Source organism: Sceloporus occidentalis, unplaced genomic scaffold (assembly GCF_023333645.1).
Source record: "Sceloporus occidentalis isolate IW3139 unplaced genomic scaffold, rSceOcc1.0.p SCAF_127, whole genome shotgun sequence".
Lineage (NCBI taxonomy): Eukaryota > Metazoa > Chordata > Lepidosauria > Squamata > Phrynosomatidae > Sceloporus > Sceloporus occidentalis.
The window spans coordinates 1,333,041-1,348,450 of record NW_028317107.1 but is presented as its reverse complement, the minus strand read 5'-3'; the positions used below and the strand labels follow the sequence as shown (position 1 = coordinate 1,348,450).

The window sequence follows — 15,410 nt, the reverse complement described above, 5'->3', positions numbered from 1 at the left end:
TAATTAATTTTTATTGCCAAGCTTGAGTTTTGTTTTTTGTTTTTTTAATTTGAACACGCCGGGAAATTAAAACGATATTTCATCGAATGTCATGGGCGGGCTTATTAGTAGCCGTCGATCTGGAGTCAGATGCTTGATTGAAGAGAGAGAAATTCCACGCAAGCACTTTTCCTACAAGCGGAATAAATCACGATTCCGCTCGTTGCCATGACATGTCATTTTATTGAGCTGAAGGCCTTTAAGAGAACATGATGCAATTCATTAATCATCCCGTACTCAAACGGTGTCGTCATGTGAGTATACAAGGCCGCTGCCTGCGGCGTCTGAATGATGTGGGTGTATTTGGTTGTTTAACAAGTTCCTTACATTTTTGGACATATATTGTTTAAGAACAGGGCCCTTTTCCCCCATAAATGCTCATAAATCTTCTTCTACCACTTGCATAGAATCATCTAAACGATTAATTCCATGGTTGACTAGATGGGTGCCATTGTCCATGTGTTGAGGCTCTGATCGTTGGGGAAACAATCTTAAAGCTGGTTGTTGACTTGGTCAACCATACCTTCCATATATCTGTTCTTCCCAACCAGAAAACCGCCCTGAATCAAAAGGTACTTCAGCATGACAAACAAATATCTCAATTTTTTGTTGAAATACCTCAGTGTCCTCCTGAAAATATGAATTACCTTTCTTGATGCCAATATAGAGAAGATCATCCAACCTTCTCACCCATGGTTGAAGGCTAACCTTCTTCAAGGGATCTTCTTGGTAACACCAAACCAATTGAAATGATCTTTGCATTTTAATATGTTATATATTTAATATTATACGAAGAACTACTTTACTGTCTTTTCCAATACAATGATGATGAGGTCCGTCTCTGATAAAGCTAGGTATCGCCGAGCACATTTTTCTGTAAACAAAGCATAAAACATCCGCATAAAAACACCTGCTCGACTTCAGAGTATTATAAATATTGTCAGAAAAGCTTTAGATCTTGTCACAAAGATAAAATATTTAGAGTTCGATATGTTTTAGCGTACCAGAAAAAAAGTGATTGGTACAGCAGTTCGTCCTACGGCTCGGTAACGCCGACTGTGTTCTGGTCTTCATTATTAATAGCTAAAAAAAAACAAAGTGAAGATCGCATCCCAGAGTCACGTCAAGTGTTTGTGCTAAAAAGGACATTTTCTTGTTTACTTAAATATTTACAGTCAACTGGAGAGATCTTCCTGTAATAACTCACAATGAACGTTGTACTTGAAAGGCAAGATGGGTTTAATTGGGTTGTGTTCTCTTTTTAATGACCATATCTGGTGGATAAGGAAGTTGATACCAGGGTTCCATCCATTCCATTGATCGCATTCAGCAACGGTTGCCATGTTCGTCATACTAAAACTGGAATTGCCAAAAGAACCCTCTGAAAATACCCCGCAGGCTGCTTTTAGCCGCAAAAACTGAAAGGAGTCTAAAAAGAACCAAGCTGGTGACCGGTTCCTCTAAAGTTTCCATGCAATCAAGACTATATTCCACTTCAAAGGTGGTTGTCATGTCGGTAGAGGACCGTGCCAAGGAAATTCCAATCGTCGGAGTTTTCCAATACTTTACTTATTTGAAAGAAGGTCAGAAGTCTCAGGTTTTACCATTTTCATTCTAGGTACCAACTACCCCCACCCGCCCCTCCTTGTTTCTCCGTTGACTCCTTCTGAATTCTAGATTTAATGGTGCATAAAATTAGGTCAGAAGTTTGCCACGGGCCACGATCTCCACCCGCTCCACACAATAAATAGGTGAACTACCTCTTCACGTTGGAGATCTGCCCTCAGCGTTTAGTAGCGCTTTATTTTTGCACGCTCAAGGAAGCATGAAAGTCAGTCGATTTTCGGAACGCGGGGCTGTTAACGTCTCCTACATGAAAGTTGTGGATCTCCATGACACGGTGTAGCTAAGACGTTCCAGAACTAGAAGTTACGCGATGCTTGGCTCCGTGTTTTTTGAGGACGCTGCAGGGAAAGTTAGGGACTTAAAATCTAAAGCAACAGCAATGTTAGGATGTTCCGAAGAAGACGTCTTAGAATGGCAAGAGTACAAAGTGTCATGCTATCTTTTTTGTTGTTAAAAATTGATATATCTTCAAGAAATTCTGCAACAAGAAATAGCCATTTTGGGAAATCTGAAATCTATTAATAAAGCAACAGGTGTTATGCTGCTCTAAGTTTTTTTTATTACTACTATCAAATTAGAAAGTTTTCAGATATATTGCGCTTTTTTATTTTTAGAAAGTTCAAGTTTTTGCCCCATAATATAATGTTTTCAGGAAGCTGCATATTAGCCGTTTGTTATATGAGCGCCAATCTACTAAACCCCAACTCCTTATCATACTGCCTGTGGGAAGTAATAGAATGACTCAGTCTTAAATCACCCAGTCAGACTTTCTGACTAATGGAAGTCTATGGAGGAAAGGACTTCGTTAGCATCACCATAAAGCATCAACAATGTCGGCTTCCAGGTCAGCATGATAAAGGTGGTTTATTGGAACAAAACAAAATAAAACCAGGTTTTTGTCACTGACCAACGTTACTGTATTTAGCGCTGGGGGGGTTATATTACTGTATACAGCGCTGGGGGTTATATTACTGTATACAGCGCTGGGGGTTATATTACTGTATACAGCGCTGGGGGTTATATTACTGTATACAGTGCTGGGGGTTATATTACTGTATACAGCGCTGGGGGGTTATATTACTGTATACAGCGCTGGGGGGTTATATTACTGTATACAGCGCTGGGGGTTATATTACTGTATACAGCGCGGGGGGTTATATTACTGTATACAGCGCTGGGGGTTATATTACTGTATACAGTGCTGGGGGTTATATTACTGTATACAGCGCTGGGGGTTATATTACTGTATACAGTGCTGGGGGTTATATTACTGCATACAACGCTGGGGGTTATATTACTGTATACAGTGCTGGGGGTTGTATTACTGTATACAGCGCTGGGGGGTTATATTACTGTATACAGTGCTGGGGGTTATATTACTGTATACAGCTCTGGGGGTTATATTACTGTATACAGCGCTGGGGGTTATATTACTGTATACAGTGCTGGGGGTTGTATTACTGTATACAGCGCTGGGGGTTATATTACTGTATACAGCGCTGGGGGGTTATATTACTGTATACAGCGCTGGGGGTTATATTACTGTATACAGCGCTGGGGGATATATCACTGTATACAGCGCTGGGGGGTTATATTACTGTGTACAGCGCTGGGGGTTATATTACTGTATACAGCGCTGGGGGTTATATTACTGTATACAGCGCTGGGGGGTTATATTACTGTATACAGCGCTGGGGGTTATATTACTGTATACAGCGCTGGGGGATATATCACTGTATACAGCGCTGGGGGGTTATATTACTGTGTACAGCGCTGGGGGTTATATTACTGTATACAGCGCTGGGGGGTTATATTACTATATACAGCGCTGGGGGGTTATATTACTGTATACAGCGCTGGGGGTTATTACTGAATTTTCTTTCCATAAGACGTTCTGTTGAAGAACTTCGTGGTTCGCTTGAAATACTAGAAATAGTTAAAGAAACGAGACAAAGATTCGCGTTCTCGCTGGTTTCTAACCTTGGCAGACGACCACCAACTGTTCCCCTCCCTGCGTGTTTGTAAAATGAAATTAGTTTGATTTCGAGTTCACAGGGATGAATATTAAGCGGAGAAACGTCCCAATAAAGCGTCCCACCCGGGGACCCCGTCTCTTGAAGGATTCCACAGTTCGTTATTTTCCACGGTATTTCTTTTTTTTTCTTCTCGAGACTCCGACACAAAGGGAACGTCAAACTTCTGCATAATAGTTGGGCTTTCATCTTCGGCGTTCTCCTCTGAATGATGCATGAGGGGATGTTCTGTTACTTCCAATAACAAATGCGATGTTTCTCCCTATTTATTGAAACCTGGCCGGAGGATTAAATAAACCAACATTCCTAGTTTATTATTAAATACTTTAGTTAACACAGTGTGGGTGTGTGTATGTATGAGTGTGTGTGGTTGTGTGTATGTATGAGTGTGTGTGTGTGGGTGTGTGTATGTATGAGTGTGTGTGTGTGGGTGTGTGTATGTGTGAGTGTGTGAATGAGTGTGTGTGTGGGAATGTGTATGTATGAGTGTGTGTGGGTGTGTGTATGTATGAGTGTGTGTGGGAATGTGTATGTATGAGTGTGTGTTTGTATGTATGAGTGTGTGTATGTATGAGTGTGTGTGTGTGGTTGTGTGTATGTATGAGTGTGTGTGTGGGTGTGTGTATGTATGAGTTAGTGTATGTGGGTGTGTGTATGTATGAGTGTGTGTGTGGGTGTGTGTATGTATGAGTGTGTGTGTGTGGGTGTGTGTGTGTATGAGTGTGTGTATGGGAATGTGTATGTATGAGTGTGTGTGTGTGTGTATGAGAAGGTGTGTGTAAGTATGTGTGTGTGGGTGTGTGTATGTATGAGTGTGGGTGTGTGTATGTATGAGTGTGGGTGTGGGAATGTGTATGTATGAGTGTGTGTGGGTGTGTGTATGTATGAGTGTGTGTGTGGGAATGTGTATATATGAGTGTGTGTGGGAATGTGTATGTATGAGTGTGTGTGTGTGTATGAATGTATGAGTGGGTATGCGTATGTATGAGTGTGTGTATGAGTGTGTGTGTGGGTGTGTGTGTATGTATGAGCGTGTGTCTGTGTATGAATGTATGAGTGTGTGTTTGTATGTATGAGTGTGTGTATGTATGAGTTGTGGGTGGGTGTGTGTGTGTATGTATGAGTGTGTGTATGTATGAGTGTATGAGTGTGTGTGTGTATGTATGAGTGTATGAGTGTATGAGTTTGTGTGTATGTATGAGTGGGTATGCGTATGTATGAGTGGGTGTGGGTGTGTGTATGTATGAGTGTGTGTGAGGGAATGTGTATGAGTGGGTATGCGTATGTATGAGTGTGTGTCTATGAGTGTGTATGAGTGTGTGTGTGTGTGTGTGTATGTATGAGTGTATGAGTGTGTGTGTGTATGTATGAGTGTATGAGTTTGTGTGTATGTATGAGTGGGTATGCGTATGTATGAGTGTGTGTCTATGAGTGTGTATGAGTGTGTGTGTGTGTGTGTGTGTATGTATGAGTGTGTGTCTATGAGTGTGTGTGTGTGTGTGTGTGTATGAGTGTGTGTGTAAGATATATATTCAGCATTGAGAGGCATTAGCCTCCAGCAGGTTGGGGAGATTGTCTTGCTGCGTCGTGTAACATTGATTGAGAGCGTCGCCTCCCGAGAGGTTTAATTGCTGTTCTGTCCTGGCCTTTTCATGAAACCGGTGATCGCCAATGGTTCCCAAATTATTAAAGTCCCTCGCAGCCCGGGGATTAGTTCCATGCGGCGCACCCAAGATTGGCCTGCCGCTTTTCATTACGCAAGTCGAGAATGCATTGTTTTTTTTGTTCCCCGAGCCTCCTGATTTATGGAAGAACGTATATTTCTTGAAACTTGTTAATTTTCATTTTTTTCTCTCTTTTTATCCTCCCGCAGTATGAGTTTAAAGCAAAGAATATTAAAAAGAAGAAAGTCAGCATCAGTGTCACGGTGGATGGCGTGAAAGTCGTGATGAGAAAAAAACAAAAGGTAAGTTAGACCCTGCTATGGCAATTTGGGGGGAGGGGTAATATTTTAATTATTAATAAATTCCCAGCTAAATGCCTCATCGTGACATTAAATATACAGATTACGTGTGTGTAAAAATTTTTTACATTTTCTGTATTGGGTACAAATTGTTCCCCACCAGATGAATGTAATGAAAAATACATTTCAGAAATATATTCTGCTGCTATGGCAACAAAACATTTAACTGCTCTAGAATTAGAGAATTAGGCTTTCTACAAATGTAGGATTTTTGTTAAAACCTGTAATTGGATTGTATTAGAAAACAATGGGTTAAATGTTGCCAAATACTGAAGATTGACAGCCATGATAACATTCATGCGTAACGCCATGTTTACCTACAGCAAGGGATTCTGGGTATCCAAGCCATGCCTGCAGTGAAAGCGCAGATTGGTTTATGGCAATGGAGTAACTAAAACAAAAGGCTTTTATACATGTTACTGGGATGGGATGGATCATGCCACATCAACACGTATGCTTTTTCAGGCTTTTAAGGGTTAAATGCAACCCAGAGAGCTTAATTCCACTTAAAAGCAGCAACAGTTGTGGACGGATGAGTCCCTAACATCTGACTCCTGCCGGCACATCATTAACGACAATGAATAATGTATGTCGGGTGATTAATGTGCGGGTAAAATAATGACTTCTTCCATACAGACTTCTGATTTATGTGAAAGATATATATATATAGGGACACCTGCAATCGTTACTTTTATATATATATATATATATATATATATATATATATATTAATTTTTTTGTTATTTTTATTATTTTTGTATTTTTTTTATTTGAAATATAATACAAATTATATTAAAACATATTATATATTCTATTGATAAAAATATTAATAATATTGCATTTTTTAAATAATATACTTAAATATACAGGGGTCATTGGAAAAAATACAGTCGAGAATTAGATAGCATTATAGGGGGAAAACCAGCATTTTATTATTTATTTCTCTTTTAATTAGAGGAAGATTTATTAGGTGTATCGTACTATTCCCCGAGCAAAAGAACACGGTGTTCCAGATGAGATATTACTCAATATTTCCTACAGGTGTGGGGGGCAAAAAATAATAAGACTATGTCCTTAAGATCAAAGCTTGATACAGATACATTCAGAGCTTTGAAGGTGATGGGAAAATAGATTAAAGGCAAGGAAAGCATTTCATTTGGAGCGACGTACGACAACGTACGACACCCGTTTCCTAATGAATTAGATAAAGATTCCGTCGCTGCTGGAAGATGCGCTATTTAAATCTTTTTTTTATATATAAATATCTGTCTTTTTTGTGATCAGGCTGGGAAGGGCATTGCCGCCGTCTCTCAAAGTACTTTGAGATTTAGCGCGTCTTAAAGTGGTGTCGCTCAGGAATTTGTAATATTGGACACATTTTTAATGATTCGGCGCGGGGGCTTGGAATGAGATCTGCGATGGAACTGATTGAGTTCCTTTGAAGTACGGGAGACCCGGCTCCGACTGACTTCGGCTGCCCGTCTCCGAGTATCGATAAGATCAAAGCCCTTTCGGAATGTAACTTTATTAAATGTATCAACGGCTCATCACAAATGTTGTGTATCATCGACTCTTCATTTCTGGGCTCCTCTGACCCTCGAGCCATCCCTGTATATAAGCGTCGTACTCGCAGTTCACTCACCCTCAGCTGTTACCACTAACTTGTTACCGCTTTGTCTATTCTGCCACCAGAGAAAAACCTGGACCTGGGATGAAAGCAAGATGTTGGTGATGAACGACCCCGTGTACAGGTAGGTGGGCTACCATTTGTGTCACCAATGAAAAGACCACCGGTGGGGTTTATACCATGAAAAACCCAACCAACCAGCCGGCCATGTTGCAACTCATGTCTAACGCGTACCCGCTTTACTGTCCCTTTGATTATTCCCAAGTTCCCCGTCTCTAGAGGCAGCGTAGTCTTCTTCTCCGTGGTTCAAGGTGACGCTCCATCTTATCGCGGACCCTCCATCTTAGTCTTGGCCGTATTCCCAGAGTATAGCTCAAGATATAAGATCAGGAACGGATTTCATCTCACGCGCGTGTTTTTAGTATTTATTTTTTCGGTAGGGAGGCTCCGGGGTGATTAATAAATGAAAAAAAAACAACTCCTCAAAAATAGAGATATAGAAGAAAATCTGGATGCGACGTTTCCAGTTACAAAATAAGACCAAAAAAAACCTCCTTCAAATTATATTATAAAAAAATGAATGTGTCTTGCCTTCTAAATCTCCAGTTCTGCAGAAATTGTGACAACATATCCAGAAATGTGATTATGTGGAAGGAGATGTTGGCGTATGGCCGCCATTTGTATCGTCGTTGGCAGGCTACGTTGGTGTTCGGTGCCAGCGTAATTTTGAACAAACCCCCGAATAATATAATATTCCATTTTTCTGCATTCTCGTTTCTCGATTCCTCGCCTTGGCCAAGAGCGATAATGAATGTTTAATTCCCACTCCCCCGTTCCAAGTCGCGTTGAATATTCACAGCGCTCTCGCCATTTGCCTTTGATTTACCATTTATTCCGAATCGATATCCGTGTTCCTGTCCCGTTAGGATATTTTACGTCTCCCACGACTCTCAAGACCTAAAGATATTCAGTTACATCGCTCGAGACGGCGCCAGCAACACCTTCAAGTGCAACGTCTTTAAGTCCAAGAAGAAGGTAAGCGTTGAATCCTTGGGAATTTAGGAGCCTTGTTTAACTGACCCCCCCCTGGGGCCAATCCACCAATGAAATGGTGGCTTTTGTAGTTATTTTTATTAATTATTTAACAATCTAAGGGTTCTTTAATGATCTAAGGGTTAACCTATAAATGAGAAGGCAAACGGTTCTAAAATGCTTTATGCAATCCCCTTAGTGACATCACGGTGCAACTTGGTATGCTAATATTCTCCATGCTGTTCATTAGCATACCGACACACGTGCTAATGCTGATGACACAAAGGAACTCTTCTCCCTTGAGCTGTACGTTTGCACGAGTACAATGTGTAGCTATAGAGGTGGTGTGCCCCCCCTATAAATCCAACAATGGCTTCTGTAGATTGGGCTGTTGTAAACCGGTCAGTGCCCAGTAATGGCGGGTTCCATCGGGATAAGCGGCCACCATATGATTGATTTTCAGCTAAGCCGCTCCGTTCATAAGTATTCACCATTTACAGCCCGACAAGTTTTTGGATTCCTTTTAAGAAGTCTTTTAACCCCTTAAGGACAATGGGCGGTCCCTAAACCCATTAAAAACAATGCATTTTGAGCCCGTACATGTACAGGCTTTGTCATTAAGGGGTTAAAGATTTCTCAAGCATAAAATTGCACAGACTCTAAAACTTAATGATTTTAGTGGCTATAAAGTAGCTTATTACATTCTTTTTGTTCTGATAAATTCATCCCAATATGGCCGCCATTTAACCATTTGCCTTCAAAGCCCGCATTATGTTACAAACAGCCTTCTATTTGTGTACCTTTTTTTTGGAGGGGGGGGAGACTGGCCACAGTTGACCAGTAACCCTTTATGTACCACGAGGTTAAACAACACACATTGCATTTTTCGTATTCCTCCCCCTGCTGCCACCCCAGAGCCAAGCGATGCAGATCGTGCGGACCATCGGTCAAGCTTTTGAAGTGTGCCACAAAATGAGCCTGCAGCATGCGCAGCAAAATGCAGATGGGCAGGCGGATGGAGCCAGCGACAAATCTCTGGAAGAACAGCATTTGGAAGGTGAGGAGAACCAGAGGTGCGTCTGCTCAGCTGGCGTTACCAAAAATATATAATCTGGGCAATGTGGGCAATAAAATGGCAACCGACAAATGCGGAAAAGTCATTTTTATTCCGGTGTCATTAACTCAGCCAAGCGTGTAATCCATAAATTCATATGCAGATGGACTGTACACGCTTTGTCCTCGGGTAATTGCTCACGTCATAGCTTTTCAGCTTGGGTTCCGTGGCAATGTGCAAATGTATCGATATCTTGGCACGTTCCCCTCATATTTTCGGAGATGTTTGATATGCTCTCCAAATGAATTCCCAGTTTATGCAAATCGTATGCCAACGAAGCCAGGGCACTAATTGGTATTCAAGGCGTGGAGGTTCTCTACTAAATCCCCCTCCGTTATTTTCCTTTGGCTTCCCTCGTTAGAGCGACAGTTGACAGGAGAAGAGAATGAAGACCCCGAGGAGACCAACGGCAGTCTCAAGAGGGTCGTCGTCCTCCACGACATGGGGGGCTGCGATCAAGATCCTGCCGGGTGTGACTTGGAAATTATCAAGTGTGTACAAGTTCTAAGAGACCAGAACATTCCGGTAAGTCTCAGCACCTGGAGTGTTTGAGGGTCCGCTGAAGATAACTTGGGTCTCCAGAGGAGGTGTAGAGAACCCTTCTGGTTGGATGAAAGTGGGGAGATTTATGTTTGTGGTGTTCTGTTTTACTTAACCTCACACCATTAGGCTTTAGAAGAATTTTTGATCTATACATGATAGCAAATGTATAGTTCAAACGGCCTAAAACACACTCAACCTTCACGTAGCGTGGGGAATTAACCATAGAATATGGCATAAAATTAAATCCATTTGACCCAAATATATGCACACTACTGTTCAAAAGTTTGGGGTCATGGAAAACAAGGACATTTCTGGCTGTAACATAATTGCAAAAGGGTTTCTAACCAACAATTATCCTTTTAAACTTAAACTTGGATCAGCAAACACAACGTGCCATTGGAACACAGGAGTGATGGGAGTGATAAAGGGCCATTGGAACACAGGAGTGATGGGAGTGATAAAGGGCCATTGGAACACAGGAGTGATGGGAGTGATAAAGGGCTGTTGGAACACAGGATTAATGGGAGTGATAAAGGGCCGTTGGAACACAGGATTGATGGGAGTGATAAAGAGATTCCATTAAAAATCAGCCATTTCCAGTTACAATAATCAGTTACAACATTAACCCCGTCTGCGCTGGATTTCTCATCCATTTCATGTTATTTTAATGGACAAAATCTACCCCCCAACATTTCTAGTTGACCCCAAACTTTTGAACGGTAGTGTAAAAGGGACTTTGAGAAGGGTCAACATCACCAGCAGGAATGTACCGGACTAGGAATTTCCGATTCACAAGCCTCTATAATGGTCGTTCTGCGTATTACCCCACGTATAGCTGCTGGGGGTTTTCGAGGTAATTTTGGAAGGTCTGATTTCGGAGACTCTCGCGGTTTCCTCCATGCCGCGATTTTGTGCCGGCGCGGGAAACTATTCCTTGATGTGTGGAGCCACCTAGTGGTGAATTCCGTTACTGCTGGGGAAAAAACCAAACATTTAAAATACGAGTTTTTATTTGAATTAAAAACATGCTTTTTTCCAATTGATAAACATGTTTCAGAATACAGATATTATTCTTTTTTATAACTGGTGCATGACTCAGAAACAAAGGGAGAGCTGTAATTGAATTCTAGCCCTTTTTTGTTCAGACTGTCTTATAGACCCGGAAAAATTCCTGCAGCACAATAAATGTCATGACAACAATGATGTAATGGTGACATAATAATCTTTAATGCTGCCAATGCATTAATGCGGGTTAAAAAATACATGTTTTCAATGTCTCGTGAAGTGGGGTTAAGTAAGCTTTGCGCCCTGCTATTAAATCTGCCGGTGTTAGAAGCCCACCATTTTAGGTAGTCATGTGGTATCCGGATGCCGCCACCTACTGACAAACCACACCGTGCTTACTGCTTTATGGCAGTGCTGCAAAGTTCTCTCCCAACAAATGCGTTTAAATGTTACCAGGCTTTAGACCGATTGTGACCTAATAGTTGAATCGATGGCACGGCGATAAGATCCTATTTTTTTGGTTGGGGGGGTTGGTATAAATCCATTATTCTGCACCGTTACCGTTTATTCTCTAGGATATCGAGAACAGCTCGGCTTATTCCTCGGTGTCGTCGAGCGTCCGGACCCCGACCAGCTCCGTCTCTGCCCTGACCCCGCTGGCTTCCCAGCATCGCCTGCAGCTCCTTCAACACCAGCTCCTGCAGCAACAGCAGCAGACCCAGGTGGCCGTGGCACAGGTAACCAGCCCCGTCCCAGCTTAAATCATAACTAAATTAACCATTTCAGGTTTTCCAATAATTTTATATTTATTGTGTTTTTATATATAAATATAGAAAAAATAATGGAAAACCGATATTTAATGGCCGGTATAGTAGGCATTTTCTGGTCATCCACATCATTGAAATAAAATCTTAGATCGTTTAACTTTTAGCACATTTTAAGCTGTAAATACCTTTAAATGGGTTTATTTATTGAACTGAACTGTGAAATGTAATGCCCACAAACAGCCACACGGTGGCGCTCAAATCCTATGTTACTGATGTCTATACAGCTGATATTAAATGATTGAATAATCCGCCGTCCTCAAATCTCATTACTCTCAGCCACCAAGTTAAACAGCCTTAATAAAGCCATTAGTCTGTAATTCTACACTCCGGTTCTGGTGACGTACCTCTCACAAAGAATTTGATGTGAAATCTTTAGTGTTCGGGGTCGTCTTGTCTTCAAGACACTTTACATTTACATCTACTGCCTGTAGCTGGGTACGAGGGTTTGTTCGGGCAGGTGTATGGGGTATTTCGGGACTGCTAGTCCTTGTGGTCTTGGGTTGGAGAGGATAGATCTGTCTTACGTCTCCTTCCATCGTGCATGGAGGGCGCATGTTTAAGGGATGACGAGAAGAAGCATTGATGTATAAACAAAGACACGTCCACATACTTAGCACTGTCCTTCTGTATAATGTCAAGTGGTTGTTAGCAGAAAATCCAGGAGTAGGGGGTGGCAACCTTCCAAGAGGCACATTTACACTAGAAAAAAAAAAACAATACTATATTGACTCAAACGAGCAGCAGATGTGACAATGAATGGGAAGGCTACCGCTACTATGTCGCCGCTATTCACCAAAGCCACTTGTCTTTTTGTTTTAATGTACAGGTGCAGTTGCTTAAGGACCAGCTGGCTGCCGAGAAGGCGGCCCGGATCGAATCCCAGGCTCGAGTCCGTCAGTTGTTGCTGACCAACCGGGACTTGTTGCAGCATATCTCCCTGTTGGTCAAGCAGCTGAAAGAAATGGAGGTCAAGACTGACCCAAAGCAGGCAGGTCAGTTCCCCGCGTCCGCGTCTTCCATAATACGTGGCTTGAACATCATTAAAGCACTGTTGGGATAAGTCTGTGAGTTTTTACAAGGCTGTTGGCTGTAGACTTTTTGGCAAGTAAGCCATGAGGTCTCCTTCGATACTTGGGACAGGTCATGGTCCCTTAAGGTGTTCATAAACAGTCAACAAGCGCCGATAAGCGACTTTGGGGTCTTCATAACGCAATCTGTTTCTACCCACAGCCGATAAAAGGCCTTTACACAAGTTAGCCATCGCCCAGTCTTTGTCGCTCAACCTAAAGAACTTGTACAGCTTGGAGATCAACCTCCCGTCCACCTCAACGCCATCGAACCTTCAGGGTACAACGTCCTCCCCGCACGCAATGAACGGCAACAACATCGGGGAGTCCTACCTCAATCTCTTGAACCTCGATAAAGGCGGTCTGGTCAAACCGACGTCGACGATGGATGGGAAGGAAATGGCCAGCAGGCGGGTAGAAGGATCCGAGGTCATCGAGGTCCATGCAGACAAAGCCGAGATCATCACGACCGAGGAAGATCCAAGACCAGATGACCCAAAGTAAGAATTTGTTTCGGATTGGTTGTTAAAAAAAAAAAAGAAAAGCTGTAAAAAAAATTTGAGAATTTTGTTGAAAACGTCGGATTTCTCAATATCTTTATCTCAAGTTATTATAAAAAAAAAGTTACCAAATAATCAAATTTCTCTGGAGCTTTTCATTGGTGGAATATTTATTAGTTTGTTTAGTTAGTTGGTAAACAGACCGCTTTCAGAAGCTTCCAGACGCTTTTAAAACCCGAGGCTGCTGTTTAAGGAATTCGTTTCTTCTGGAAGCTTCTCCTCAGGCTGCTACACCTTTACTTTTTAAGTTCCTTTCATGGCGCCCGTGATAAAAGACATGTAAATCCAGGATTTATTTGTTCTGGCTCCGAAGTAGATTCTCAGCCTTTATGCCTAAATGTCAAGTTGTCACGCGAGCTGGAAGGAGAACGGTCTGTCTTTTCTCATAACTTCTGTCTGTTGTTCCTTCCAAAAAGTCCAAGAGTTCTGATGTCTCTGCTGTTCAAGTCTTTTATTTTGGGGAGTCACAACTGATCCCCAAAGACCTGTACCTCTTACGTTCTCCTTCTTTCTATCTCAGGCTTCAGCCTTCTTTTCCGAAGCTGATCCCACCACCTCCCATCACCAGGAAGAGGTCAACAAAAGCCTTGTCTGGCCAGCTAACCGAATCACGGTCATCAGAGAGCATCACCCATGCCACCCAAACCAGCGTGAACCTTACAAGTTTCACCACCATAACCTCCTGTTCAATTACGCCTTCTGAGTTTGAGTCCGAGGATACCAGTCCGTCGTTTAAAAACTCCTACTTTCCGTGCTTTGAAAACTCCGAACTGTCCCCCATCAAGGAAGTTCCCGGCCTGTCCTTCCACCGAGAGTCCGTCGAGGAGAATGGAACCTACCGCTCCATCACCAGTAGCTACGACAACTTGGAGGATACCCCAACGATCATGGCGGAGCCCCAAGTCTGCAACGGTTGGGTAAAGCAGTTGGGTGTGGAGGGCACCCTTCCCTTCTCCACGGCGAACGACACCTGCCTGCACATCAGCTTCTCCGAAGACGATTTCCCCGACGTCGATCCCGACGACCGCGTTGGCGTCGCCAAACAGTGGCGCTTAATTAAAAACGGAAACTGAGAGACTGAAGGACCAGACCCCGTCAAGCAGGATCTTCCGACGGAGGCGGAAACAAAGATAAGGTGTTAATTACTGACCGTTTCTTATCGGGAACAACATGCTGGGATTCTAATAGCCGAAAAATGGCTTTGCAAGTCACCAATTCCATGGTTCAGACACAATAAGTTATGCTCCCAGCAGGTAAACTCAATTACGGATTTAGGTCACATTCATTCGCATTTCGCACCCCATCGACTAACTTTCTTTTACACAGAAGTGATCTACGGCAGGCAAGGGATTATGGGATTTGTAGTTCATCACCAACCGGGTAGCTAATCGTGGCCTAGACCGGTTTAGATAACCGTCAAGTTCTAGAGTATAAAGAAATAATAAAATGTATAAAATGTTGCGTTAATTCACCATATATATATATATTATTTTTTTTTTTTTAGAAATCTAGATTTGGATAGCAATATATTCATAAAAGTGCCAATTTAGCTTTCGCCAAAATGTAATTTTATATTTTAGAAGGCACCCGAAAGAGACTTTATGACGGATTATTTGGTAGCTATCTAGAGAGAGTGAAATATTTTATATAGGAATAAAAATAGTTTATTTTTCAAGAGTTTCTTTAAAAAAAATCTATATTACCCTTCCCACCCAAAACAATATTTGAATATTTTTTTTTTGGCATGGCTTCCCCCCAAAAAAGAAATTAAATCAGCGTGATGGAGGAAGATACGATGAAATGTAACGCAGTAAGCGGACATGGTCTTTTTTATCACGCGGGTATACATTGTGCTTCTTTACGCCAATTATCCACATTTAGACCCAAAATCTGTGACGTCATCACAATATATTT

The 15,410-nt window shown here is 42.1% G+C and overlaps 1 protein-coding gene across 1 annotated transcript in view; it reads left to right on the top strand.

Annotated features, from left to right (window-relative positions):
- Positions 1-14,569, top strand: part of LOC149281821 (carboxyl-terminal PDZ ligand of neuronal nitric oxide synthase protein-like) — a 45,103-nt gene extending 30,534 nt beyond the window's left edge. The window contains exons 3-11 of the mRNA XM_089498977.1: positions 5,572-5,664; positions 7,414-7,472; positions 8,275-8,383; positions 9,296-9,437; positions 9,856-10,019; positions 11,618-11,779; positions 12,696-12,861; positions 13,100-13,436; positions 14,017-14,569. Of these exons, the coding sequence (XP_089355103.1) occupies positions 5,572-5,664; positions 7,414-7,472; positions 8,275-8,383; positions 9,296-9,437; positions 9,856-10,019; positions 11,618-11,779; positions 12,696-12,861; positions 13,100-13,436; positions 14,017-14,569 (1,785 nt within the window). The remainder of the gene's footprint in view (positions 1-5,571; positions 5,665-7,413; positions 7,473-8,274; positions 8,384-9,295; positions 9,438-9,855; positions 10,020-11,617; positions 11,780-12,695; positions 12,862-13,099; positions 13,437-14,016) is intronic.
- Positions 14,570-15,410: the final 841 nt, after the last annotated feature.